This window comes from Podarcis tiliguerta (genome assembly GCF_965153285.1).
Source record: "Podarcis tiliguerta genome assembly, chromosome: 6".
Lineage (NCBI taxonomy): Eukaryota > Metazoa > Chordata > Lepidosauria > Squamata > Lacertidae > Podarcis > Podarcis tiliguerta.
Genome location: NC_139539.1, coordinates 12,668,909 through 12,695,509, shown reverse-complemented (window position 1 = coordinate 12,695,509; position 26,601 = coordinate 12,668,909). Strand labels below are relative to the sequence as shown.

The window sequence follows — 26,601 nt, the reverse complement described above, 5'->3', positions numbered from 1 at the left end:
ATATTCTCTCCCTCGGCCGGTTTGTGGAATTCCTGGTCGAAGACCTTGAGAGTCTTCTCTCGGGCTGCTATAGGAGCACTTCGGGGCTCGGGAGGCGCATCTTCCTGCGGCCAACAGGCGGGTGCAGAGAAGCCCAGAGGATCGCCCCCTTTGCGAGGAGCATCAGCGGCGCCTCCCCAGCCACGAGCGCCGCGACAATGCCGCTGAGACGCGCCTTTTTCTCCGGCGCTGCGCTTTTCCTCCTGACGGTAGGGCTGGAGAGGGGTCATGGGTGGTGGGGGTTTGTCTGGCGAAGGGGAGATCGGAGGCTCCACGCTTTGCCTTGTCCAGCCCAAGGAGGAGATCATGCAGCAGCGTCCTGGTATTCAAATATCCCCGTCTCCTTGGAAACCGCCAGGTAGCATCACCTGCTTCTTAAAAATAGTCCCTAGTGCGTTGGGGCGCGCACGGTACTGAACTCCAGGACGCGCTCTGCCCCTGTGCCTTTTTCTCCTCCGGGTCAAGTGAAAGCCACAATCATACAAACGTATAAACAATTTTATTTCCCCAGGTTTTTTCGGGTGCTTTTAAGCTCTTTTGGACTGCTGTTGGTCCCCATGGCATATTCAAATTAACTTAATTTGCTCATTTATTCGTCTGTTTTAAAAAATACACCCATAAGGTTATTACAATAATCCTGCCAATGTCAATGTTCTTCTCTGTTTAGTTTGTAAATATTCAACAAATCATTTCCATTCTTTTATAATAAGTTTCTTATCTTGATTTCTTATTTTTCCGATAAGTTTCACCATTTCTGCATATTCCATAAGTTTTTGTATCCATTCTTCTTTCCATTTAACGTTCTTGCCACTGTAGTTGCATACATGAATACATTTCTATACAGTTTGGGTAGTTCCATCCCTATAATTCCCCAAAGGAAAGTTTTTGGGTTTGTTTGTTTTTTACAAACATTATTTCAAAAATATTTTCAATTCATTATATATCATTTCCCAGTAAGCTTTTTAAAACCTTACTACTGGTTAATATCATCAGTTGTTTTTCCTTTAGATAAGTGCAATTCAAGTTCTCTCCAGGTCTGATAGTTTCCTAAACAGTCAGTATTCCTCTCATGTAAAGACAAAATTGTTCCAATATCCTTCTAGTGTTTTGAACCTGTTCTACCCCCTTGTTAAATGAATGGGGGGGGGAATAGATCCCTTTTTAAAAGACATCTAATTTTTTCCAAAATACAAGTTGAATTGGAAAGATACCAAATGAGTCTAGAACATAGCAGCTGCTTCCTAAAGCTACAAATCTAGATAAGTCAAATGTTTTTGCCTTGTGCACATTCTCCCATCCCACTGCCCCAAGTACTAAAGCTTAGCACATTGTCTCAGTGTTACAAGAAGAATAATGCTGATGGGGGGGGGGGCGGCTATTGTTTTTATTTTTATTATGTATTTTGTGGTTTTATATCTTGATCTTATTCTGTGACCCGCCCTGAGACTCCCGGATATAGAGCAGTATATAAGTTCAATCAATCAATCAATCTAGGCACACATTCTGGGGAATGTGTCCTCCTGAACTCAATGAGACTAGCTACTGTCAACAGGATTGCACAGTAACAGACCCTTCTTTGGGACCAAGAACTTTTAAGCTATTGGAAAGCGAAGTAGCCAGCAAGCTAAAAGCGATTCTGCATTCTTTTGTGGGGTAGGACAGATCCTCGCGGGACTTTGGTGTTCCGTCATGCTGTTGTTTGCTCTGTTTCCAGCTTGGCACCAGGCATTAATTATGAAAACTTAAATTCCTGAGGTTTCAGTGACGTAACAGCATCAACATTCTGTAAAACAAACTATTCCTTTAAAAATGTCTTGAGAGAAGGCGATTGTAGAACTTTGCAGTGCAACATGTTCCACTGTCTTATCAGAATGGAAATTCCCCCACTGTGGTACAGTTCAGTCATAAGCTGCTAGAGCCTAATGAATTGCCTTTATTTTTATGTAGCTGACTGCCCATTTTTCTTCTTCTTCTTCTGATATTAGTTTATCCCACACTCCTTGCAAAGAGATCAGGACTGCATGCATAGTTCCCCTCAAATTTACAACAAGATAGGTTGGGCTAAGTTGGAGATAGCAAGCATTCCAAGGAGAAATCAACCAGTTCGTTTCATAGCTGAGCAGAAATGCGAATATAGGACTTCCTGACCCACGTCTGACATTTTGTCTACAGTTATTCGCAGCTGAAAGGGAACTGGCTAGAATAGAGTCAAGCAGGTGGATTTCAATCTCTCTTCCAACCTTTTATGTTTTATTTACAAATAATTCTACCTGAAGGAAACGTCATTTTGTCCCAAATCCCGCTTTAAGAAGAATTCTCCAACACCCCGCCTCAGAACACATGTAAAGCTCTCATTAACTTCTAGAGCCATTTTCTTAAGTATTATTAGTTTTGGTTTCTTTTGAAACCCTGCTGATAATTTATCGATGCCATCTCATGTTTCCAGCACTGAGCAGCCCCTCCAAGCTTTTGTGGCAAAAGGATTGCTACTGAGCAGAGGGCTTTGTTTTTGTTACAAGAGATTAAGTGCATGCCTGCTGCAAAAAGGAAAACTGAAGAACTGTTCCAGAACATGCCCCAATAGTCAACAGAAAGTTATTATAACTGAAGTGTGACATGCCCCAGTTAATGTGAATAGCACATGTCTTATTTCACAATTCCTAGGCTAATCTTTCTTGGTTGAGGGAAGAAAAGGATACAGGCATCACTGAGAATAGAACTTGGTTTAAACACTTCTTATCCTTGCATATAAATTCTTCCCCCCGTTGTTCTTTCATGTTTACTCTTTCTTCGTTTTCATCACTCTGACATTATTTCAGTTTGAATGAACTCTGTATTCTAGCTGCTATGTAGGTATGTGAAGGCAGATGACTTCAAGGATTTGTTTTTTCATAAATGTTTGGATTGATAAATTGAAAATATCCTTTGGCTACAGTTCCCAAAGATGGTTGGGTTTATATTTCTCCTTAACAACAAACTTGGTAGCTGACCTTAAGCAAGTCACTGACTGCATTCAGACATTGTGCTAAACGATGGCTTGGTGTGTCCTGTATGGAACATTAGATGAAAGAAGCATGTGTATATTTACCAAGCTAGGCATTACTTTTAATTTCTGATGTCTTATCACTGAAAATGTTAAGGAGTTTTTGCATATTTCAGTCATTACCAGGAACACCTGTATCAAAACCTCCCTGGCTACCTTTTCTCTAAGCTGAAAATATCCTGTGTTTTGCTTATCTTATCAGTTTGTTTGGGAAGTAATCATCTCAGTCGTCCAAGAACCGCTGCACTAGTATATCATAGTATTTGCATATGTTTGTTCAAGTATTGGCTCATCTGCCTTGAGTTAGCATTGCCTTCTCCAAGGACTACAACGTGCAGCATAAGTAACCAGCACAAACATCTGGGAGGGTTACCGGGTTGGGCAAGGCTGGGTTGGAACATCCTTGGATTGTAGAATCTGAACAAGAGAAATGTTGGGGGCGGGGTTAGCCTGAAGGTACATTGTGTTTGGAACTGCTACATTTGCTGGTACATTGGGATAAAATTACAGATGTTGGTTAATGAAACCAAAATTTGATTGAGTCTAGACTTCACGAGTCAGTTGAGTATTTCCATTACTTATAAGTGCTGGTTGTGATCCAGCTAAAGTTGGATTTCCTGCTGAAATCATAGGCGTACTTACCATTGTCTGAACTGTATCCATTCTTACAGATGGTGGAAAAACCTTGTTGATACTGAATTTTCTTATGCATCAATATCTAGGAATAATACTTTTTATATTGCTGTTCAATATAGAGTTATCAGGGTAGTTTACGGCTGTTAAAAATAAAATAAGAATGCACCAGAACACTAGCAAAATCGTAAAAGTGTAGGGTAAAAGCAGTAGTAAACATTGATGATTCAAATTCCTGCACATGGCAAAAGTCTGGGGAAATAAAAAGGTTTTCATATGGCGCTGAAAAGTGATTAAGGGTGGCAATCCTATACCCACTTACATGGAAGTAAGTCCCATCAAATTCAGTAGGGTTTACTTCTGGATACCATGTATAGGATTATTCTGTGACGTAGGGGGCAGGCGAGCCTATCTGGGGTGAGACTTCTGTAAGTGGGGTTTCACAAAAGAGCAGGTCTTCTCCCTGTTGTCCATTTGACTCATCTGAAATAGCAGGGAAAGACAAGCAGCTGCAGCTCTGAATACTGCCTCAGTGCCCAGGAAAGTTGGTGTGGAATTAGACATTTCTTCAGGTCCCAAGCTGTGTAGGGCTTTAAAAGTAAATCCTGGCACTCAGAAGCATTCCAGCTCCTTAAGCACAGGTAAGATATAATCCGATGCATGGCCCCAGTTAGTTGCTTTGTGCTTGCTTTCCTTACTAACCTTTTGCAATCTGATGCCCTTCAGATATTCTTGGACTACGATTCCCATCAGTCACAGCCAACATGGCCTTGCTAGCTGGGGATGATGGGAGCTGTAGTCCAAAACTAAAAAAGCTAATGCAATTCTGGGCTGCATCAATAGGAGTATAGCATCTAGATCAAGGGAAGTAATAGTGCCACTGTATTCTGCTCTGGTCAGACCTCACCTGGAGTACTGTGTCCAGTTCTGGGCACCACAGTTCAAGAAGCACACTGACAAACTGGAACGTGTCCAGAGGAGGGCAACCCAAATGGTCAAAGACCTGGAAACGATGCTTTATGAGGAACGGCTAAGGGAGCTGGGCATGTTTAGCCTGGAGAAGAGGAGGTTAAGGGGTGATATGATAGCCATGTTCAAATATATAAAAGGATGTCACATAGAGGAGGGAGAAAGGTTGTTTTCTGCTGCTCCAGAGAAGCGGACACGGAGCAATGGATCCAAACTACAAGAAAGAAGATTCCACCTAAACATTAGGAAGAACTTCCTGACAGTAAGAGCTGTTTGACAGTGGAATTTGCTGCCAAGGAGTGTGGTGGAGTCTCCTTCTTTGGAGGTCTTTAAGCAGAGGCTTGACAACCATATGTCAGGAGTGCTCTGATGGTGTTTCCCGCTTGGCAGGGGGTTGGACTCGATGGCCCTTGTGGTCTCTTCCAACTCTATGATTCTAAAACATCTGGAGGGCACCAGGTCAGGAAAGGCTGTTCTATATTAAATGCATTTTCTGGACAGTCCTTAAACAGGGAAGTCATAGAGGAAGCCTTATTGAGTAATTAACTGTTGAGTAGAGCAGCCCAGAGAAATTTGACGCAGACACCTTGGAGATCAACCATGATATAACAGGTTCAGCAACGTTTCTGTGCTTGGCCAGATACAGTTGATTGCAAATGACAGTTACGTTATAGTTGGGTATAATCCTTAGGAAAACAGCTACAGTTCTGAGTAAGTTTGTTGCATCAAGGCAGATGACACAGAACAGGGAAAGCTGGTGACCTCTACAGAGTTGACTCATTTTTTGTTCAGTTTTTCAGGTGAATGGAAGGGCAACATTTGGCATAAATGTTCAGGGCTGGGGTGAATAAAATAGGTTGGTGCTTGTTGGCATTTATTGCATGGTTGAGGAACATGGGAAGTCACTGCCAGGGTGTGGAAAGAGATTATGGGACATTATAATATTATAAGCACCCTTGAATTTTGAAGCCTCTGTGGCCACAACAGCCTCAATCACCCAGTGAAAACATCACATTCCTAACAAAGCCAGATTTTTAATTGAAAAATGCATTCATTACAGACGTCAAAGTTGCCTGGCTTTTCAGGGTGTGATACTGTGGGTAGCATGACTTGGCCAATGCAACATCCTTCTTACTCTTGCCCTTTTCTCCATCTATTAAGGTTCTTACCATCAACAGCTTCTGCCATGCCCTGGGAGATGACAGCAGTCTAAGGAAGACCATCTACAAGAGAAGCAACCAGGTGGGGACTCAGGTTAAGTTCTCCAGTAGATAACATTACTTTAAAAACCAGATAGACATTATCTGCAAATCTTTTTTTGTTTTTACAATGGCTTGTGTGTCTGTTGATGGGGGGAGGATAATTGAATCTGGGTCTATATTTTGATGAGGCTGGACAGATTTTAGATTCTGAGTCCTTAAGAAGTTATGTACGTACATATTCATCTACTTATGGCATGTGTGAGGGACGCGGGTGGCGCTGTGGGTTAAACCACAGAGCCTAGGACTTGCCGATCAGAAGGTCGGCGGTTCAAATCCCCGCGACGGGGTGAGCTCCCGTTGCACGGTCCCTGCTCCTGCCAACCTAGCAGTTTAAAAGCACGTCAAAGTGCAAGTAGATAAATAGGAACCACTTCGGCGGGAAGGTAAACGGTGTTTCCGTGCACTGCTCTGGTTCGCTAGAAGCGGCTTAGTCATGCTGGCTATACGCCGGCTCCCTCCGCCAATAAAGCGAGATGAGCGCCGCAACCCCAGAGTCGGCCACGACTGGACCTAATGGTCAGGGGCCCTTTGCCTTTACTTACGGCATGTGTATGAAAGTCCCACTACAGGTCAATGAACAAAGGAGGAAACTTATCTTCTGTTACTGAACTTACCAGTGTGGGGCCAAAGGATATATTTGGAACATATATTTTAAACTCCCTATATTTTAATGTTTGTTTTGAAAAAGAGGCACCTGCTACAGTGATACACATAGGTGGTTGTAACATAAGTGCGCTCTTTTCACTCCCAGGATCTGAAGCTGCTCGACAGTCTTCGTCCTTTGCGTCGCACCAAAAGGAGATGGGTAATTACCACCCTAGAACTTGAGGAGGAAGACAAAGGGCCGTTCCCAAAACGTGTCGGAGAGGTAAAAGCCAATGTGTAACGTGTTGGAAAGCCTTGTATATTTATAGTCTAGTTTTTTGTGTTTCTGGCTGTGTTCCCCAAGGGCAATTTGCATCTGAATCAAGCCTTCAACAGCTTGTGCCATGATACAGACAAGAACAGCCAATAACATTGTGTGTGCACCTTAAAGTAGAAGAAGAGGAGTTTGGATTTGATATCCCGCTTTATCACTAACCTAAGGAGTCTTAAAGTGGCTAACATTCTCCTTTCCCTTCCTCCCCCACAACAAATACTCTGTGAGGTGAGTGGGGCTGAGAGACTTCAGAGAAGTGTGACTGGCCCAAGGTTACCCAGCAGCTGCAGGTGGAGGAGCGGAGACGCAAACCCGGTTCCCCAGATTATGAATCTACCGCTCTTAACCACGACACCACACTGGCTCTTGTGCATGTTGGAAGTTTCTTCTGCCTGAGGGCCATATTTGCCTTTTGTCAACCCTTCAGGGGCCTCATGCAGGTGGGGGCATGGTCTAAAGTGGATATAGACACCTTCTCTGACCACATCTGCACCCTACATTTGAAGCATTCTGATCACATAGGATCACAGGAACCTATGGAAACCTATGGTTTAAGGGTGCCGAAAGCTGTTAGGAGACCCCTGTGCTCTGAGTTACAATTTCCAGAGTACCCTGGGAAGAGGAATTGACTGTTAAACCACTCAGGAAATTGCAGCCCAGTGAGGGGGAAGCCATGACTGCTACATGCAAGGTGCAGATGTGGCCATTCTCAGATGCACACCACATGCCCAGAGGTTCACAGCTTCCCCACATCTGATCCTTGTAGATAAGCTGAGAAGACGGCTAGTACCCCCTCCCAAATCATTAGATCAATCATCTGAACTGTGGGGAGGGAGTGACCCTCATCTCCTAGGCCGGGCAGAGAGGTTTAAGTTTTTCTGCCAAGGGCACAGTGTGGAAGAAAAGCATAGTGGCTCTCCTGGACTCTTCATGCCCCCCCATGCTTCCCCCCCCCTGCCAGCCCCCGATATTTAAAATATCAAGTGCCTTAGAATTGCTTTTAAATAAATGGAAATTGGGTCAGGGACTGGCGAATCACCACCTTAAAGATGACCAAGAGTATCTGCACCCCCCCCCCCGGAAGAATGTCAGTTGGAGTTACTAGGAAGTCTCCAAACCAAGGAAGACTCGGTTTGGCAAGTCTCTAAGTCCTCACTTTCATGCTTGTCACATGGATGACAGGCCCTATTGACGCTCAATGCAGGAGGAAGCTACAATTGGAAATTTCAAGCTCGTGCATGTTTATAATCTTCATCTTTAAATAAAAGTGCCACTGGCAATGTTTACTTATCTTCTGGCACAATTTTTTTGTCTCCTCCCCACAAAACACACACACACAGTCTCTGGCACTTTCTTTAAAATATATTTTAGGAGGCAATTTTTAAAAGCACTTTAGAAAATTCAGAGTTGTAACGGAGCAATGAAGTAGCATATATAATTGCATCTCTTAGTCTGTGCCACTTAAAAATTGCACGTACTCTCATTTTTTAAAAAATAGTTTCTATTAAGTTTTCAAGTTATACATCTCAAAATATGCATTTTACACAATATTATATATCCTTCGACTGCCCTCCTTCTCCTTCCCATGGTTCATTTCACTTGTCTATCATTCCTGCATATTTTACTGTAACTATTTTAGTTAGTTCCCCAATTTAAATCATTCAAATATTAATCACACTGTTGAATTCATCTTAATGCTGCCAGAGTCTTCAGCTGTGCAGTTGTTTGACAAATACTCAGCAAATATTTTCCACTCCTCTTTAAATAGATACTCTTTTTGCTCTCTTTTTCATGTGTTAAACCTGCTGGTTCTGCAAATTCTATCATCTTAAGTTGCTAGTGCTCCTTACTTGGGACCTCCCTTGCTTTCCATCTTTGGGCTAACAAAACTCTAGCTGCCGTTGTTGCATACATAAATATTTTTTTTAATTTGTAAGTTCTATGCCTGACTTCTATACTTTTAAAGGCAAAATAAATAACAGCAGAGATAAAGGGCAGCCTTGTCTATTCCCTTTTATTATTTGGCATTTGTCTGAGAGATTATTATTTACTAAAATACTTGCAGATTGGTCATTATAATTGCTTGTACTCTCTTACAATAAAAGGACTGACTGTTCTGTGTCACCAAACTGTACCTCTTGGGATATTTTTTTTTTGTTAAAAAAGCCTTGAGGATTTCATTGCAATGGCATTGGCATCACTAAAACATCTGTGAGATGGCACAAGAATTAAGGCTGGGAAACTTTTCCTTAAGAATCATGCTGCTGAAGGTGATAAATACTACTACTACTACTATTATTATTATTATTATTATTTATTAAATCTTTTTTTAAAAAAACCAAAAAATCTACATTAGGGGTGGATCTACACACAGGATCCCCCTCCCTCGCTATAAACAAGTCAGAAATTAAATTGTTATAACAAAAGAAGAAGAAAAATGCTCTGGAAAAGTGCTTCAAAATTTCTTCTTTCTCTCTGGGGCCATCTGGTGTTGCATGTTCATAATACATTCGAAAAGGTGTTTCTTGACTAATGTAGCTGAGTCCCTAGGATTATCAGAATAGTAAAATGTAGAAGAATCTTGCCATTAAAATATTACTCTGCTGATAAGATTAACCTTTAAACAACAGCCTGTTTTGCTTTGTAGCTCTTTAATGATGTATCACGCAAGCGTGATATAAATGTGAAATATTTAATCAGTGGACCTGGTGTGGATGAATATCCAGAGCCTGGACTGTTTTCTATCGAGGATGATGTGAATGGACATGTATCTGTGCACCGTTCCATTGATCGAGAGAGAAACCCTTCTTTCACGGTAATTACTTTCCTTTTAACTTTTTTTTTTTTTTTAGAAGTCCATAGAACACATGAGCCAGTCGCTAATTTAATTTTCTTGCTGATTGTCCATCGTTCAGATACGTTTTGATGTTGCGGATAGGACGACGAATGAAATAGTGGATAGATCTTTACTCTTCAATGTTAAAATTAAGGATATTAATGATAATGCGCCTGAGTTTTCTAAAAAGGAATTTAACATCACCATGAAAGAAAACCACGACAGAAGTGAGTATCTTGGACACTGTTGATAGCTTCACTGTATATGGTCCTTGTCAAGGACAGGGTTGCTCAAACTTTCTACTCCCAGAGCCCACTAGAGATAGCTGCAGATTACTGAAGCCAACCTGTCACAAAATGACAGAGCAGTGGCAGAGCCAGTCACAAAATGGTAGCCAGTGCAGACGGACTTTGGCATAATCAGCTGGCAATTACTGAGATCATTTTCTATTGCTATTTAGTCCATCTTTGGAAACTGCCAAGTTCTTTGGCACAGACAGCATTTTCTTTATGGCTCAGCTTTCCTTAAGCTAAGTACAGAAATCTGATCTGGAGTGATTTTGACTCGGTCTTCCCATTTTAGGAAGAATTTCGTGATCCAGAGGAACTAAGTGAAGAAGGCTTTTTATTTTATATTGTTCGTTTTCCCACCCCATGTGCCTCAAGCAATTTTACTCATCTATAATTTCTTCTCCCATTTGCCTTTCATCCCTTCTCTGGTCTTTTTACATTCACGTCTTCCTCCTATAGCAGCTTTCATCTTTCTTATCCTCTATCTATCTATCTCATTTACCACCGTCATCACATCCTTTGTCCTACCGTCTAATTTTGTTCAAGACCTCCTCTGCCTCTTTCTTCTCAGAAGTGGAAGACTTTCCTTTCTTCTCCACTCCACTTTTGCACCTCTCTGCTTCCCAGCCACCTTTACTCAGGATGGAGTTGCTGGCATTGGTGGAGCCTAAAGTCTATGGCATGGCTAGGGGTTGCAGCAGGCAAACGAGGCACTGAGCAGGCTGTAGCAAAAGCTGTTGGCTTTGCTCTGATTCTGGTAACAAATTTGCCCACGTGGGGAGATTGCCAAGAGGTGGGCTCTTCTATACAAGTGTCAAGAATGGAAATGCAGTCGTACCTTGGAAGTTGAACAAAATCCGTCCCAGAAGTCTGTTTGACTTACAAAACATTCAGAATTCAAGACGCGGCTTCTGATTGGCTGCAGGAAGCTCCTACAGCCAATTGGAACCAGCAGAACCCGCATCGGATGTTCGGGTTACAAAGAACGTTCGCAAACTGGAACACTCACTTCTGGGTTTGCGGCTTTTGGGAGTCAAAACGTTCGAGTTGCAAAGCGTTCGACTTCCGAGGTACGACTGTATAGTAAAGACACACTATAAAGGTAAGGGGACCCCTGACCATTAGGTCCAGTCATGGCCAACTTTGGGGTTACGGTGCTCATCTCAGTTTATTGGCCGAGGGAGCTGGCGTACAGCTTCTAGGTCATGTGGCCAGCATGACTAAGCCGCTTCTGGCAAACCAGAGTAGTGCACAGAAATGCCGTTTACCTTCCCGCCCGAGCGGTACCTATTTATCTACTTGCACTTTGATGTGCTTTTGAACTGCTAGGTTGGCAGCAGCAGGGACCGAGCAATGGGGGCTCACCCCATTGCAGGGATTCGAACCACCGACCTTCTGATCGCCAAGTCCTAGGCTCTGTATTATTCCCTTGCTATAAACACTGCACCTTCCCCAATCATAGATGAACCAGTGTTCAATGCCACGGCCTATGACAAGGATGAAGAAGGCACTCCGAATTCTCTAGTGGAGCATTCTCTGGTTTTGCAGACCCCTCGTACAAAAGAACCTATCTTCACCATTGATCCTTCAAGTGGCCTGATTCGTGTCACGGGATGCTCAGATTATCAGGTATAGAACTTGTAAATAAAGCCTGTCTTCTTAAGCTCTGCCCCACCCTTTTTGGGCATGTATACACTCGTGAAAATTATTTTGCCTTCAGTATGTCACTCTTTAAATCCACTGCCCTAGTATTTCCTCTACAAATTGCCTTTCAGCAGCCTAATCTTTGTAAAAAAATATCCCATGCAAGGCAAACAAATGCAGTGTAAACAAATGGGCCATCAATGTTGGCAGTGGGTCAGGGAGAACTGGCTCAGCCTGATCCACTTAGCAATGAGTCACTGAGTGACCTTTTGCCTTCACTTTGCTCCAGTAGCAGATGGGTGGTGGTGGTGCAGTGGAGCTTACCTGACCACCTGATACTGAGCTGCTGCTTATTGGGAGAAAAATGGAGGTGATGGGGAGGTCAGCATGGTGCATATGCATCAGCAGGTTCTTGTTGCTGCATTTGCAATGTTGGGGCTTCCCCAGAGCTCTGCTCTTCCCAGTAAGCAGCAGTGACTCAACAGTTGGGAGGTCAGGGAAGTGCCACCTCCTCAACATACCATCCGTTACTGCTCTGTCCTACATCACTGGTGCTGAGAGAATGAAGAAGAGTTTGGATTTGATATCCCACTTTATCACTATCCGAAGGAGTCTCAAAGCGGCTAACATTCTCCTTTCCCTTCCTCCCCCACAACAAACACTCTGTGAGGTGAGTGGGGCTGAGAGACTTCAGAGAAGTGTGACTGGCCCAAGGTCACCCAGCAGCTGCATGTGGAGGAGCGGGGAAGTGAACCCGGTTCACCAGATTACGAGACTACCGCTCTTAACCACTACACCACGAATGAGATGAGGGATGGGGAACACCACCACCACCATAGGGTCTAAATGCCATATTTATACAGAATTACGGTCCTGTGCAAATTACAACATGGAGCAAAAACATTTGAATTTACCCAAGGCCATGGACCTCAAAACTCATCTTTGAAGGCGGTCTCAGTTGTGGCCACACAACATGCATGGGGGAAAAAATTGAATAAAGCTAATAGGTATCTTAGCAGCAGAATCAATCCAAAGTTTCTGGTGGCTAATTGTGGCCATTTCAGGAAAGCTGGATTCTAAGCTGGTCAGTCAGACCACGAGCCTTACGTTTTGCAAATGCATCTTTCTTTGGAAAGTTTGCGTGTCTTTGGAGTTATTGAATTCACACCAATATCATCTCGGACATATAGAGAGTGACGATGTTTTCATATTTTAACGTTTTCAAGGCGACCTCGGCTTTCAGACTTCTGGTCAAAGCTACAGACCATGGGAATCCACGGCTGTCATCAACAGCAACCATTAATATTGCTGTGGAAGATTCAAACAACAACGCACCATTGCTTGCTAAAGGAACTGTAAGGACATATTGCTTGAGGGCTATTGTCAGGGTGGGAGAGAGTTTTCCAGGTCCCAGTTATGAAGTCAAAAGGTTTGCCTTTTTAAGCGTCCACTTTAAGGCATTATTTGCTATCAGTGCTGACAGCTCTGCAGGTATACAGCCTTATCAGAATGCTATTGCAAATTCCTCAAAAATGTAATTATTTGGACTCTCTTTTATTGTTTGAATCAGATTCACTCTGGTTCTTGGATATGCTTAAGTCATGCCCAGCTTTTCCCTGACCTCTAGGATAGGGCTCTCTCGTTACTGAGTCTATTTTGGTTTGCCGCTTGGAGAATCAAAAATATGAAGATTAGAAATGCTCCAAGATAAGTAATAAACATGCAAATGCCAAACTGTTTACAGGGGTCAGCGGCATGTATACAAGCCCTGCTTCTGAAGTCATTCTGCATGTCATTGCCCATGCGCTGACTTTCCCTAGTGTTGTGCCAGGAATTCAAGAGTAGAACACTCTGCATAATTGAGGACCACACTTCATCAATGCAACTTCAGCCTGCACAGTCCAATCCTGGGAGCAGATTCAATTAAAGAGTTGCACTAGCAGGAACAGCAACAAGAAATTTATTTATACCCCGCCCTTCTGGCTAGGTTTCACCAGCCACTCTGGGCAGCTCCCAAAAGAATATTACAACCACGATAAAACATCAAACATTAAAAACTTCCCTAAACTGGGCTGCCTTCAGATATCTTCTAAAAGTCAGATAGTTGTTTCCTTGACATCTGATGGGAGGGAGCCACTGCCAAGAAGGCCCTCTGCCTGGTTCCCTGTAACCTCACTTCTCACAGTGAGGGAACCACCAGAAGGCCCTCGGAGCTGGACCTCAGTGTCCAGGCTGAACGATGGGGGTGGAGATGCAGCATAACATGTCCCACTTTCGCAATGGGGTTTTCCCCCTGTCTCCACTTCCTATGCCTCAAAACAACACACAGTGGGAAGATAGGGGAAATCATTTCACCAGGCAAGCAGGATTTCCTTGTGCATACAGAGGAACCTCCTTAGCAGTCCACTCCACCCTGGGTTATATATCTTGGTCACATTGCAGTATGACAGAAAATGGGAGGAAATGTTTGGAGCTGTCTTTTGTTCACTGAGATGCCCTATCTGTGTCTTCCAAGCATTATCTGAACATCCCAGAAGGCAAAACAGAACATGGCATCCTTCGCCTCCAGGTGGAAGATAAAGATTCTCCCAACACACCTGCTTGGAGAGCCAAGTATAAAATACTGGGAGGAGATGATACAGAGAATTTCAGCATTGAGACGGATCCTGATACCAATGAAGGGGTTTTAAGCATCACAAAGGTAATGTAGATGGACAAAGCTATTGGCAGGATTTGAAGAATTGTTCCAAGCATAGAACTTTTATCAAGATTTGGGTAGCAGAACATCATCATTTACAACCCTCCACCCCATCCTACAAGTTTTTGTGTATAGTTAGTCAGAATTTACTATGGGAGATTGTGATTTTGTGGTTGCTCTGCGTCTTTTCTTTTCAGCCTTTGGTTTATGACAAACATAACAAGAGGAGACTCATGATTTCTGTAGAAAACGAAGAGCCCTTCTTTATCTGTGAAGGCGGTCAGATGCGGAGTTCTCCAGGCAACCAAGAAGCATATGTGAACATAAATATCATGGATGAGAACGACGCTCCTCAGTTTCATCCTCCTGCTCTTGTTCTTTGGAAAGAGGAAGGGATGATCCCTGGGAACACGATTGCACATTACACAGCCAAGGACCCAGACACAACACCACACATCATAAGGTGGGGAAGAACTGCTGGTCCTTCTTGTACGCATGTCCCATATGAATGGGTCTTCCAAAGGAGCTTGGTTAGGGTTCCACTTCAGAGAGAGTGAAGAGGAATAGATTCAGGAACCCATTGAACATTACACTTTGCCCAATTAAGTTTTTCATGACCGCCATTTTGCCAAGTGTGGTGTAGTGGTTAAGAGCAGTAGACTCGTAATCTGGTGAACCGGGTTCGATTTCCCGCTCCTCCACCTGCAGCTGCTGGGTGACCTTGGGCCAGTCACACTTCTCTGAAGTCTCTCAGCCTCACTTGCCTCACAGAGTGTTTGTTGTGGGGGAGGAAGGGAAAGGAGAATTTTAGCTGCTTTGAGACTCCCTAGGTTAGTGATAAAGTGGGATATCAAATCCAAACTCTTCTTCTTCCTTTAAGCATGAGTAGTCTACCTGTTTGAGTGCTGTGTCAAAACGTTTCTACCGATTTTTCACATGTTTCATTCCCCTGTGAAATTCGCTTCTGTTTTCCTGCTTCATTCATGGAGCACTTTAAAAATGTCCTTAACATTAAAAATAAATAAATTTGGACCTTATGTTATTGTTGCGAGGTGACCATGGGTAGTGTGTATGTGGCCACCATGCTCCCAAATTAAAAATATCTTTGCAGAACAGTATACTTCCCTGTCTGCCTATGCTTCCTGATCTGAAAAGAAGTCTCATGGGTGCAGTTACAACATGGGAGCATCAGCATCAGGATGTCTTCCCCTAGGGCAGGCATAGGCAATCTCTGGCCCTCCAGATGTTTGGGACTACAATTCCCAGCATCCCTGACCACTGGTCCTGTCAGCTAGGGAGGATGGGAATTTTAGTCCCAAACATCTAGAAGTGGGAGATACTGTGGGAGAATGGTTGCCACATGACTGAGATTGTTGCACACCCTGATTTTTGTTTCTGTAGCAATTGCAGTGTTTTTACTTTCAAAGAAGTTTTCTTTTCAAGAAAATGATAAACTGCTGTCTGGTGCATGCCACACAGCCTCCCTGCCTTCCATCTCTTATATAGGAAAGCCCAGCTGTGGAAACCATGGCGATTTTAGGAGGCAGAGCACCCAGGAAGGCTGCAGAATGTAGACTACCGGAGAATGGATACATTTTCTCTGCACGGCTGTTTGTTTTTCACCTAATACTATGCTATTCATCTTGCTGTCTGCTATTTAACATAGTTTACACAATTATTTCTGCCCTATTAATTATTTAATTTGTATACCGCCCGTCACCCAAAGATCATAGGGCAGTTCACAACATAGAAATACAAAATGGGGACTTGCGTACTTCACAAACTTAACATAATTAGTAACATTTTCACGCCATACATTTCAATGTAAAGGAGATGTCAAAACCATGCAAGTAAACCCCACCAAAAATTATATATTGGTTGTAAGATTAAATAATGACTCCAAGAATTATGTGAGCGAATAGCCACTGTATTTGCTAGATCGAGTTCTGCGCTGGACCTGGGACTAAAACGTGAGCGGGGCAATTTTTGCTACTGCTTCAGGCTGAATTTCCTGACACCCCTACTCGCAAAACCCTGGCACCATTTTGGAAGTAATGTCAATGCAACAAAAGCCTTCCACTCCCCCATGAGAATTTTACGGACACTCTTCTTTCCACCTGACTTTTTTTTTATATGAGTGCAGTTTCTTTTTCTTTTCACTGTTGGAGAATGGTTGGAAAAGGAAGTGGAAGGAAATGTTCAACACAGCGCTAAGTAAACCCTTGATTTCCAGTCCTTTGGAGGGTTGGAAAGCAAACCCTGCCTGATAGCTACTCTGGAGCCTTCATCGCTCATTTAAAAATAAAACCTTTGATTTCCTCTTTAAGGTACAAAGTAGTTTCTGACCCAGGTGGCTGGGTGACTGTTGACGAACACTCGGGGACCGTGACAAATGTGAAAACACTAGATAGAGAATCTCCCCACGTGAACAACAGTGTATACACCATTGTGATTCACGCCATTGACGACGGTAAGTAGCTTCTCAGACAATAACGGTGCAAGATGCAAAGTGTCCCAAGGCAGCTCTGGTTTAGCACCTAACACTCAGCTTTGAATATTTCCGGGCAGAAAATGAAAGCAACAGAATTATCCTGTGATGTCTAAAAATCATAGCTGTCAACTTACAGAAAATAAGGGATCAGCAGCCAAAATAAGGGATCAACAATTACTTTGATAAAATACATATTTTGTTGCATGCAAATGGCTTTAGATACCTATTAGGTCCATAAATTACCATATAGCATATATTCAACACAAAAAGACAGCAGCAATTTGTTGTTGACAAAGGACAGCTGGACATAGAAAGGGCCCCATTATCTTCAGTAGCTTATTTAAGGGACATCATCAATAAGGGACAGCAGCGGGACATGGCGCTGGGAAAAGGGACTGTCCCGCCAAATAAGGGACGCTTGACAGCTATGCTAAAAATGTTGAGAAGCTGTCTTAAGAATGCTTCCCAGTCATAGAGCCGTTTCTTGGGCCCCTGTGTGAACTCTGACCTAGATGATCCTTTCTTCCATTGAGAGTTTGCAAAACAGGTCCAGCTTGAATGACGTGGATGACCTGACATTTGCAACAGAGAAATACAGTGTGGGAAGTGTTTGCTGAGGAGGTCAGATGCCAAAAGCCAGTGGGTGAAATCCATTTCTCATTCTGTGCATTCCTTCCTGCTTTGTAATATTTGCCCTCTCTCTCTTTTTTAGCATTGTGCTCATTTGTTCCCCCTATTAGGTGTTCCACCACAAACTGGCACAGGCACTATCCAACTTCACCTCTCTGACCTCAATGATAACGCTCCCATGTTAGTTACATCTTTGCTGGTGGTCTGCAGTGGAAAAGAAAAAGGCCCATTCCTTGTAAAAGCAGAAGACAAAGACTCTGATCTCTATGCAGAGCCCTTTACATTCCAGCTAGTAGAGACCAATGGGAATGTGCAAGACTCTTGGAAACTGGGACAGAACTTTGGTAAGCTACCCTCCTACTGTGACGTAGGGATTTTCCATGTTCTGCCCTGTACAGTGGTACCTTGATTCTCGAACGGCTTAGTTGTCGAACAAATTGGCTCCTGAACGCCACAAACCAGAAGTAAGTGTTTTGGTTTGTGAATGTTTTTCGGAAGCCAAACATCTGACACGGCTTCCACTTGAGTGCAGGAAGCTCCTGCAGCCAATCAGAATCCGTGCCTTGCTTTTCGAATGGTTTAGGGAGTCAAATGGACTCCCGGAACGAATTAAGTTTGAGAACCAAGGTACCACTGTACTCTTCGCACGCAGAACTCTATAGTATCTCATATGCTAAATTATGCAAAGTGCATTGTCATTACATTATTCCACCCCATTCATTTCAGTGCAAGGAAAACTCAGTGCAAATGGGGTTTTGTCTTGTCTTGTATATGATTTTGATATTCTGTACATCGCTTTGACAGTCTTCAGACTAATAAAGCTATAGGAGACATTTTTTAAACAGAGTTCAGGTAGGAGAGGAGACAAAAGTTTCTGGCCTTTCAGCAGGGCTAATGGGGCTGCAGGACATCTCCATCTCCTCTTCAACTATAAGCCTGATAGAATGGCAGGTGCTGTTAGATGTGGATTTCCATCTCCATGCTCTGGCCTGTTGTGTGCATCTTTTCCTGACACCACAGGTTAATAAACTACCTGTAAATGATAAGAGAAAGCATTTCTTCTGAAGTTTTCAAAGAAGGCTGGACAGCTAACCAAAGAATTGCCTAGAGGATTTGCAAGCAACCATTCAATTCTTAAAAATCTAAAAATGATTTAAATCTGGTTAATAATATTTGGAAGGGTTCAGCCTGCTCATCCTTGTCTGCATCATCAGTATTGTCTCATTATCAGCGTGGTATTATTATAATTATCAAAAAAGAAATAATGTAAGTATTCTCCCTCTTCTCCCACTTTAGATGACTCAGTCGAGCTGTTTATGTTGAAAAGCCTCCCTTCCGGCATTTACGAAGTGCCGCTCCACATTTTCGACAGGCAGGGGTTTTTTATGGAACAGACCCTCCATGTTGGTGTGTGTTCCTGCCGGGATGGGATCACATGTGAGCAGGAGCTGAAACTGGCTTCCATGTCGGTGGGTCTTGGAGCAGGAGCAGTCGCTGCAATCGTGGCTGGGTTCCTGTTACTGATTTGTGAGTGATGTTGTAAAATTTGCCTTTTGCTTACTGGCAGAAATAACGTGCTCAGATCTTGTGCAGAGAGAATGTAAACATGTTATCCTTGTTCGTCAGTGACTGATTTTTTTAGTGGGTGCTCTATTTCAATTCAAAGTGCATGCACACATAGATTAGTAGGGTGAGCTGCTTCTTCATGGGATTAAGCCACTGAGCCTCTTGGGCTTGCTCATCGGAAGGTTGGCACTTTGAATCCACGCGACAGGGTGAGCTCCCATTGCTCCGTCCCAACTTCTGCCAACCTAGCAGTTCAGTAGCACACCAGTGCAAGTAGATAAATAGGTACCACTGCGGCAGGAAGGTAAATGGCATTTCTGTGTGCTCTGGTTTCCATCACGGTGTCCTGTTGCACCAGAAGCGGTTTAGTCATGCTGGCCACATGACCCAGAAAGTTTTCTGGGCACAAATGCTGCCTCCCTCGGCCTGAAAAGTGAGATGAGTGCCGCACCCCATAGTTGCCTTTGACTGGACTTTACCGTCCATGGGTCCTTTACCTTTTACCTTGACCTATTGAATTAATTAAGGGATGCAGGTGGTGCTGTGGGTTAAACCACAGAGCCTAGGACTTGCCGATCAGAAGGTCGGCGGTTCAAATCCCTGCGACGGGGTGAGCTCCCGTTGCTCGGTCCCTGCTCCTGCCAACCTAGCAGTTCAAAAGCACGTCAAAGTGCAAGTAGATAAATAGGTACCGCTCCGGCGGGAAGGTAAACGGCGTTTCCATGTGCTGCTCTGGTTCGCCAGAAGCGGCTTAGTCATGCTGGCCATATGACCCGGAAGCTGTACACCGGCTCCCTTGGCCAATAAAGCGAGATGAGGGCCGCAACCCCAGAATCGGCCACGACTGGACCTAATGGCCAGGGGTCACTTTACCTTTATTGAGTTAATTAATTCAGGCAATTTCTATATGCTTAAGATATGAATATATCTCTAAGTGGTATACAACAAACTAACAGGGAGGTGGAGGAGATCCTAGGATGGATTTTCCTTCCTACTCATCCCAAAAAGTGTTAAAGCTCATCCTTTGTTTTTCTTTTCCTTGTTACGCAGTGGGCCTAGCTCTCCTACTTTGGTGTTCCTCAGCACCAGAATCGAAGAAAGGCCCTCCCTTCATTCCGTACGAAGAAGGCAGCCAGACTCTGATCCACTACAATGAGGAGAGCCAACAAGCTTTGTCTCAGGTGGTAAATAATACTGCTATCCATTGTGTGGTTAGATGGAAAACAGCACAGGGCTCCTGCAGTTGTATAGAAGAGGGAGCTTCTGTAACAGTAGCTTTCAATTCAGATATTAAATATGTAGGGGCTCTGCTGTCTTTTGCACCTGCCCACCTCAAAAAAACGAAGATCGTGGCCACTGGTCCCATCACCTCCTGGCAAATAGAAGGGGAGGAAATGGAGGCAGTGAGAGATTTTACTTTCTTGGGCTCCATGATCACTGCAGATGGTGACAGCAGCCACGAAATTAAGAGACGCCTGCTTCTTGGGAGGAAAGCAATGACAAACCTAGACAGCATTTTAAAAAGTAGAGACATCACCTTGCCAACAAAGGTCCGTATAGTAAAAGCTATGGTTTACCCAGTAGTGATGTATGGAAGTGAGAGCTGGACCATAAAGAAGGCTGATCGCCGAAGAATTGACGCTTTTGAATTATGGTGCTGGAGGAAACTCTTGAGAGTCCCATGGACTGCAAGAAGATCAAATGCATCCATTCTTAAGGAAATCAGCCCTGAGTGCTCACTGGAAGGACAGATCGTGAAGCTGAGGCTCCAATACTTTGGCCACCTCATGAGAAGAGAAGATTCACTGGAAAAGACCCTGATGTTGGGAAAGATGGAGGGCACAAGGAGAAGGGGACGACAGAGGACGAGATGGTTAGACAGTGTTCTCGAAGCTACAAACATGAATCTGACCAAACTGCGGGAGGCAGTGGAAGACAGGAGTGCCTGGCGTGCTCTGGTCCATGGGGTCACGAAGAGTCGGACACGACTGAACGACTAAACAACAACAACAACAACAACCTTGTACTCTCCTCCTATGATGTTCCAGGGGCAATGCTATTGGAATTACTGTACAATCATCATGTGAGATTCATTAAGCCGAATGGAATTTATTCCTATTGAGTTGTGTAAGATGGTAGTCTTTGATTCTTTGGGACCAGAGAGCAATGGAGACTTGGAGTGCCTGTGTAACATCTGCTTTCTTTGCATATATACAAGCAGGACATATAGGCAAGCAGGCACTCCTTCAACAGGCAGCAGATCCCAGAGAATATTTGTGTCGACCTTTTCCAGGCAGGGACCCACAATTTTATTAGTTCCAGCTAGATTCTTGTATTGCTTTCTGTCCATTCAGAACAGCTGCTTCACATGCAACCAACGTGTAATAATGCATTTGATTTTGACTTAATGTCCCATTTAGGACACACCCGATATGGGAGATCCTGCTACATCATCCACAGTCTATGCTCAAATTTCCAAAGAGAAAGCACAAACAATTAAGGTAACCACAGAACTCATTGAGCTTTATTGAATGTATATTTAAAGGGCCTGTAATGGAACAGTACAGTTTCCTTGCCTGGTGTTGCTCTTGTTTGTCCTCCCCCTCCCTTTCTGTTGGGCACTGCCAGCGCCCAGCTTTGCTGGAGGGCAGCTCCTCTGGTGGGGAGGAGGTGGAGGCTGGATGCAGTGGCTCCTGGTTCAGCTGGTCGCTTCGTGCCATGGTGGCCATGGCAGGCAGAGGCTCCAGGTGCGGTGCTGCTATGGCGCAGCATGGCGGAGGTGGGCAAGGGCAGCGAGCTGACGAGGGCGACGAGAGGCTCTTCCCTGGCGCCCTCCGGAACTTGGCTCACTGCGCCACTAGCCTCTATGGGCAAGGCGCCCCTGCTGGCACAAATGGAGTTTTGTTTCTGTTAAGTTGTGGGCGAACATAGCAGACGACACAGCGATTTCTCCAAAGCAGCTCTTTATTTGTAAGCTGGACAGAACTGAACAGCAAACAGCTCAGCCGGCCTGCTTTTATAGGCAGCCGGCTGTCGACAATGTAGCAACGACAACCCAGGGTTTCCCGCCTAAAATAACTGATGTGGACCTGAGTGAAAACTACATACACAATACTCCTGGTGGCCAGGGTGAGAACTTCAGTACATAACAGTTTCCTTTCTTTCCCCCATGTGCCTCAAAAATCTACTCTGGAAGGTTTCCAATCACCTGGAGCTGATTTTGAGGGTAGAGTGGAGGAGACAGGAAAAGGAGGGAAATTGACTCCATTGCACATGTGGAAGTCTTGTTATGTCAGCAGAGCTACAGCGCTGGATAGGGGGCAGTCATTTTGTTTTGGCATTTTATTTCTTAGAGGCCAACTGGAGCGAGCACCTCACATTCACGGACATCCAGTCAAGTACACTATGAACAAAACCTACTTGTGAGTAAAATGTGTACGAAACCACGGTTGCTTCAGGTATAAAAAAAATGTATGATGGTATGCAGTAGTTCACAGGTGCTAGATTTTGTTGTTGCTGTCAATTTGCAATCATTTATCATCATGTATGTTGCCTTTCCATAGTTAAAACCATGGGTAGGCAAACTAAGGCCCGGGGGCCAGATCCGGCCCAATCGCCTTCTAAATCTGGCCCACGGACGGTCTGGGAATCAGTGTGTTTTTACATAAGTAGAATGTGCCCTTTTATTTAAAATGCCTCTCTGGGTTATTTGTGGGGCCTGCCTGGTGTTTTTACATGCGTACAATATGTGCTTTTATTTAAAATGCATCTCTGGGTTATTTGTGGGGCATAGGAATTTGTTCAGTTGTTTTTTTTTCAAAATAAAGTCTGGCGCCTCACAGGGTCTGAGGGATAGTGGACCGGCCCCCTGCTGAAAAAGTTTGCTGACCCCTGGTTAAAACAATGCTCAAGCCTACTTACAGCATGACAAGATTTACATAATTACCAACATAACAAAAGTCACAAATGATAAATAAAACACATCAGAAAGTACACAACCAAATAGAAAACAATTTCCACATAATTCATAAAATCTAAAATTAAGAATACAGCATTAATATCAATCACAATTTAAAATGGCATAGATAAAAAATAAAAGCAATTAAAAAAACCAAAACAGAGCCCTCTCTGCCCAGCAGCAGCAGCAGAACTTCTTTGTGGAGCCTGTCATGCCCTGCCCCAAGCCAGGGGGAGAGAACCAGGACAGGGCTCTGTTAAGTTGTGGGTGAACATATCAGACGACACAGCGATTCTTCAAACAGCTCTTGTTTATTCACAGGCCAGAACAGAACTGAACTGAAGGGTTCAGCCAGCCTGCTTATATAGACCTCCACTACAACACAACAGTAACAATTTTCTGTAACTATACAATCACTGAACGTCACTTTCAATTCCTTATTTGCATATGTGGACCTGAGAGAAAACTATCTACAGTATCCCCCTGCTGGCCCAGGGTGAGAACTTCAGTACATAACAGGCTGCGCCCTTCAGACTCCCAGCAGGTCAGTCCTGGGCAGCAGCAACAGCAGCAGCAGCCCAACAACAGCGGCAGCAGTTCTTTATTATGCCCCCAACTTTACATTGCATTTCCTTTGCATTGAAATAAATGGGGTGGAATAATTAATGACAAAGTAATTTAGGGGTTTTATGTATTTAATTATGTAAATTACATAAGTTACATAATTTCACCATATTTTTGCAGAAAATAGTTATTCATTTTATCCTTATACTGCTTTATATTTTTTATGAAGGAACCTACATTAAAACATCAAAGCATTCCAAAATGAAGCATTACAGGAAATCAGATTTAAAATATGAATCTAAATATAGTTAACAGGAAACAAAAATATTGCCTTAAATGTTTCACATTAAGACATTACAAAGGAAGGCCAATTATAGAACACCTTAGAAAATGAATTGCAGAAGGACATAACCAGCACTGCATGCAATGAATATAAAAGAATACGTTGTTTGTTAATTTATCGTTCAGAATATTGCTCAAGGTGGCTGACAATAAAATGGAAATTTATCAAACTAGAGTAAAACACATTAAGCATATTAAAATACATGATAAAAATCACGCAGCACAGAGATGAAAAGCCCTTACAGCAAAGAGGAGCAGCAGAAAGGTTTGTAGCAATTGTGGCTTTCATCTGCTCCCAGAAAATTATCAATATTCTATGACCACCACTGCAAAGTTGGAGGCAGGGATTTTGAATTGAAATGGGCGTCTGAAAGTCCCTGGCAGGCAAGGTCACCTGACAACATTGAGGCATTGGATAATTGACAGCTGGGTGGCTCCACACACTGGCCATACTTGGATCACAAGGGTTGGAGGAGATGATGATGATAATCATAATCATAATTTATTTATATGCCACCCTCTGGCTGGGTTTCCCCAGACACTCTGGGCGGCTTCCAACAAAATATTAAAATACAATAGTCTGTTAAACATTAAAAGCTTCCCTAAACAGGACTGCCTTCAGATGTCTTCCAAAAGTCTGGTGGTAGTTTTTCTCTTTGACATCTGGTGGGAGGGCGTTCCACGGGGCGGGCGCCACTACCAAGAAGGCCCTCTGCCTGGTTCCCTGTAACTTGGCTTCTCGCAGCAAGGGAACTGCCAGAATGCCCTCGGAGCTGGACCTCAGAGTCCAGGCAGAATGATGGGGTTGGAGACGTTCCTTCAGGTATACTGGACCGAGGCCGTTTAGGGCTTTAAATTAAAGGTCAGCACCAACACTTTGAATTGTGCTTGGAAATGGAGAATCTGACCCACTGGGCGAAAATGGTTCTTCACCCCTGTTCTGTTCCATCTGTCCACACACCAGAGGACAATGTGTTTTATGTGGAAGTCATGTTTGCATGCTAGTGTTCTGAAGGACTTGAGAGAGCGAGAGCGGTTTTATAGTGAACTGTCCTGAGGCTTTCTGCAATTTGATGCCCTAATGTGTTTCAAATATTCTAATTTTAAGGAGAGTGGTTTTAGCAAGATGCATGGAAAGACATGGACTGCAACTGTATTTTTTATAAGCTAAGCTTCATTTTCTTTTAAAGGATGACCATAGAATGACCCAAGCAAAGCTGACAGCACCTGGTGGAAGTATCGCTTCACCCATAACCATCCCAGAATATTTCCAAATGATCCCTGGCTGGCATCAGGTTAGATAAATCACAACAGGGTCCTGCCCCACCCCCTGCACTTTTTATCTCTAATAACTCAAGATGTGTCACGTTACAAAAAATTGCTATCTGTAGATTTCATAGTTTCCTCTTATACTTGAAGTAATTCTAGATGGAATGTAAGCAAGTGATGGCTCTAAAATTCATTTTCTCTGCTTCAGCAGACAACCTTGCTCCCCCAAAACAGTAAGAAGCGCTGGAAGAACCCACAGGACTGGATGCTGGAAACATTGGATGAAATCTTAAATCAGGTGAGAAACAGGAAGAGGTTGATCAGTTCCCCTTCTCCAAGAACTATCAAATGCATCCAGTGGAATGAGTTTCAATAATGGCTCAAATTTGCTTTTGTTAATGCAGAAGCCCAAAGATCTTCTCCTGCCACCAAATTATTTTAAATTGGGGAGGGTAGAAAATCAATCTAGGGAGCTCCTGAATGCACAAAAGATGCTCTGTTACTGAGCTGTTGTCCTTCTTCCTGAATGTGCTGCAGATAACAAAGATTTATTTCATTAACCAGGGCTGGGAACCTTTGGTTCTCCAGGCCTGTCCTGAACTCCAGTTCCTATCAGCCCCAGCTATAGCATGGCCAATGGTCAGGAATGATGGGAGTTGTAATCCAGCAATGTCGAGAGGGCAACAAATTTCTCATCCATATAGTAGAGGCAGGAAGGTGCTCTTGTTTAGCTATCTAAATGCTCTTTTGCTCACTTTCTCTTCGCAGAAACTTAACCACATCGCCGATCTAGAGGACAACGGGATCTCTTACGCTCCTCATGTTTATGCAGAGGAAGGAATTTTGGAGAAAAGTGAATCCGTTCTCTCCCTACCAGTTGTGGATGATCACAGCCTACCTCCCGATTTCTTGGCTACTTTGGGGCCGAAGTTCACCACTCTTGACAAAATCTGCAGCAAGTGATGCCTTTAAAGCTGCCCTATGAGCAGCTGGGAATCCTCCCAGTTTAATTTGAAATGGAACTATAGCTATGCCGTTCATAAAGGGATTTTTGCCAGCATTCATTCTGCTGAATTTTTATACTTGAATAAATGGATTCTTTCTTTTATTTTGCAATAAATACCATGTTTTTAAATTTTGATGTTCCCATTGTCTTAACCAGAAAAATAACACGAAAGCTTAAGCTACCCTAAGCCAATTGTCCTCAACTTGGTGCTCTCCTGATGTTTTGGACTACAATTTCCACCATGTGTGTTGGCTGGGACTGTTGGCTGATGGAGGCTGTGGTCTACAATGTCTAGAGGGCACCATGTTGGATGCTGCCCCACCAACTTGTCTGCTCTCTGCCAGCCCTGCCTGTCACTGAAGGTCCATGCTAATGTTGGAAAAACGCCTGGGAAGGCCACCACCTTCCCAAGACACCGGGCGTCTCTCCGGTGGTCACCCTC

At 43.6% G+C, this 26,601-nt stretch overlaps 1 protein-coding gene across 5 annotated transcripts; it reads left to right on the top strand.

Annotated features, from left to right (window-relative positions):
• Positions 1-26,288, top strand: CDH26 (cadherin 26). Of its 5 annotated transcripts, none has more exons than XM_083447339.1 (19): positions 1-109; positions 181-248; positions 5,846-5,926; positions 6,698-6,814; positions 9,513-9,680; positions 9,781-9,928; positions 11,454-11,620; positions 12,862-12,990; positions 14,151-14,336; positions 14,531-14,796; positions 16,661-16,803; positions 17,565-17,798; positions 18,751-18,981; positions 20,071-20,201; positions 21,441-21,521; positions 22,374-22,442; positions 25,075-25,179; positions 25,362-25,451; positions 25,922-26,288. In XM_083447339.1, exons 2-19 carry the CDS (start codon positions 198-200, stop codon positions 26,114-26,116), a joined length of 2,592 nt encoding a protein of 863 aa, XP_083303465.1. In that variant the 5' UTR covers positions 1-109; positions 181-197; the 3' UTR covers positions 26,117-26,288. The 5 variants fall into 5 exon arrangements, with proteins under 5 accessions (XP_083303465.1, XP_083303463.1, XP_083303462.1 ...); XM_083447337.1 differs by having other exon boundaries at positions 22,374-22,478; XM_083447336.1 differs by having other exon boundaries at positions 67-248; positions 22,374-22,478.
• Positions 26,289-26,601: the final 313 nt, after the last annotated feature.

Coding starts and splice junctions, on each gene's coding strand:
- CDH26 (XM_083447335.1), top strand. CDS start 198: ATGCCGCTGAGACGCGCCTTTTTCTCCGGCGCTGCGCTTTTCCTCCTG. Junction 20,205..21,440: donor AACAAGCTTTGTCTCAGGTG/GTAAATAATACT, acceptor TGTCCCATTTAG/GACACACCCGATATGGGAGA. Junction 25,180..25,361: donor TGATCCCTGGCTGGCATCAG/GTTAGATAAATC, acceptor TCTCTGCTTCAG/CAGACAACCTTGCTCCCCCA.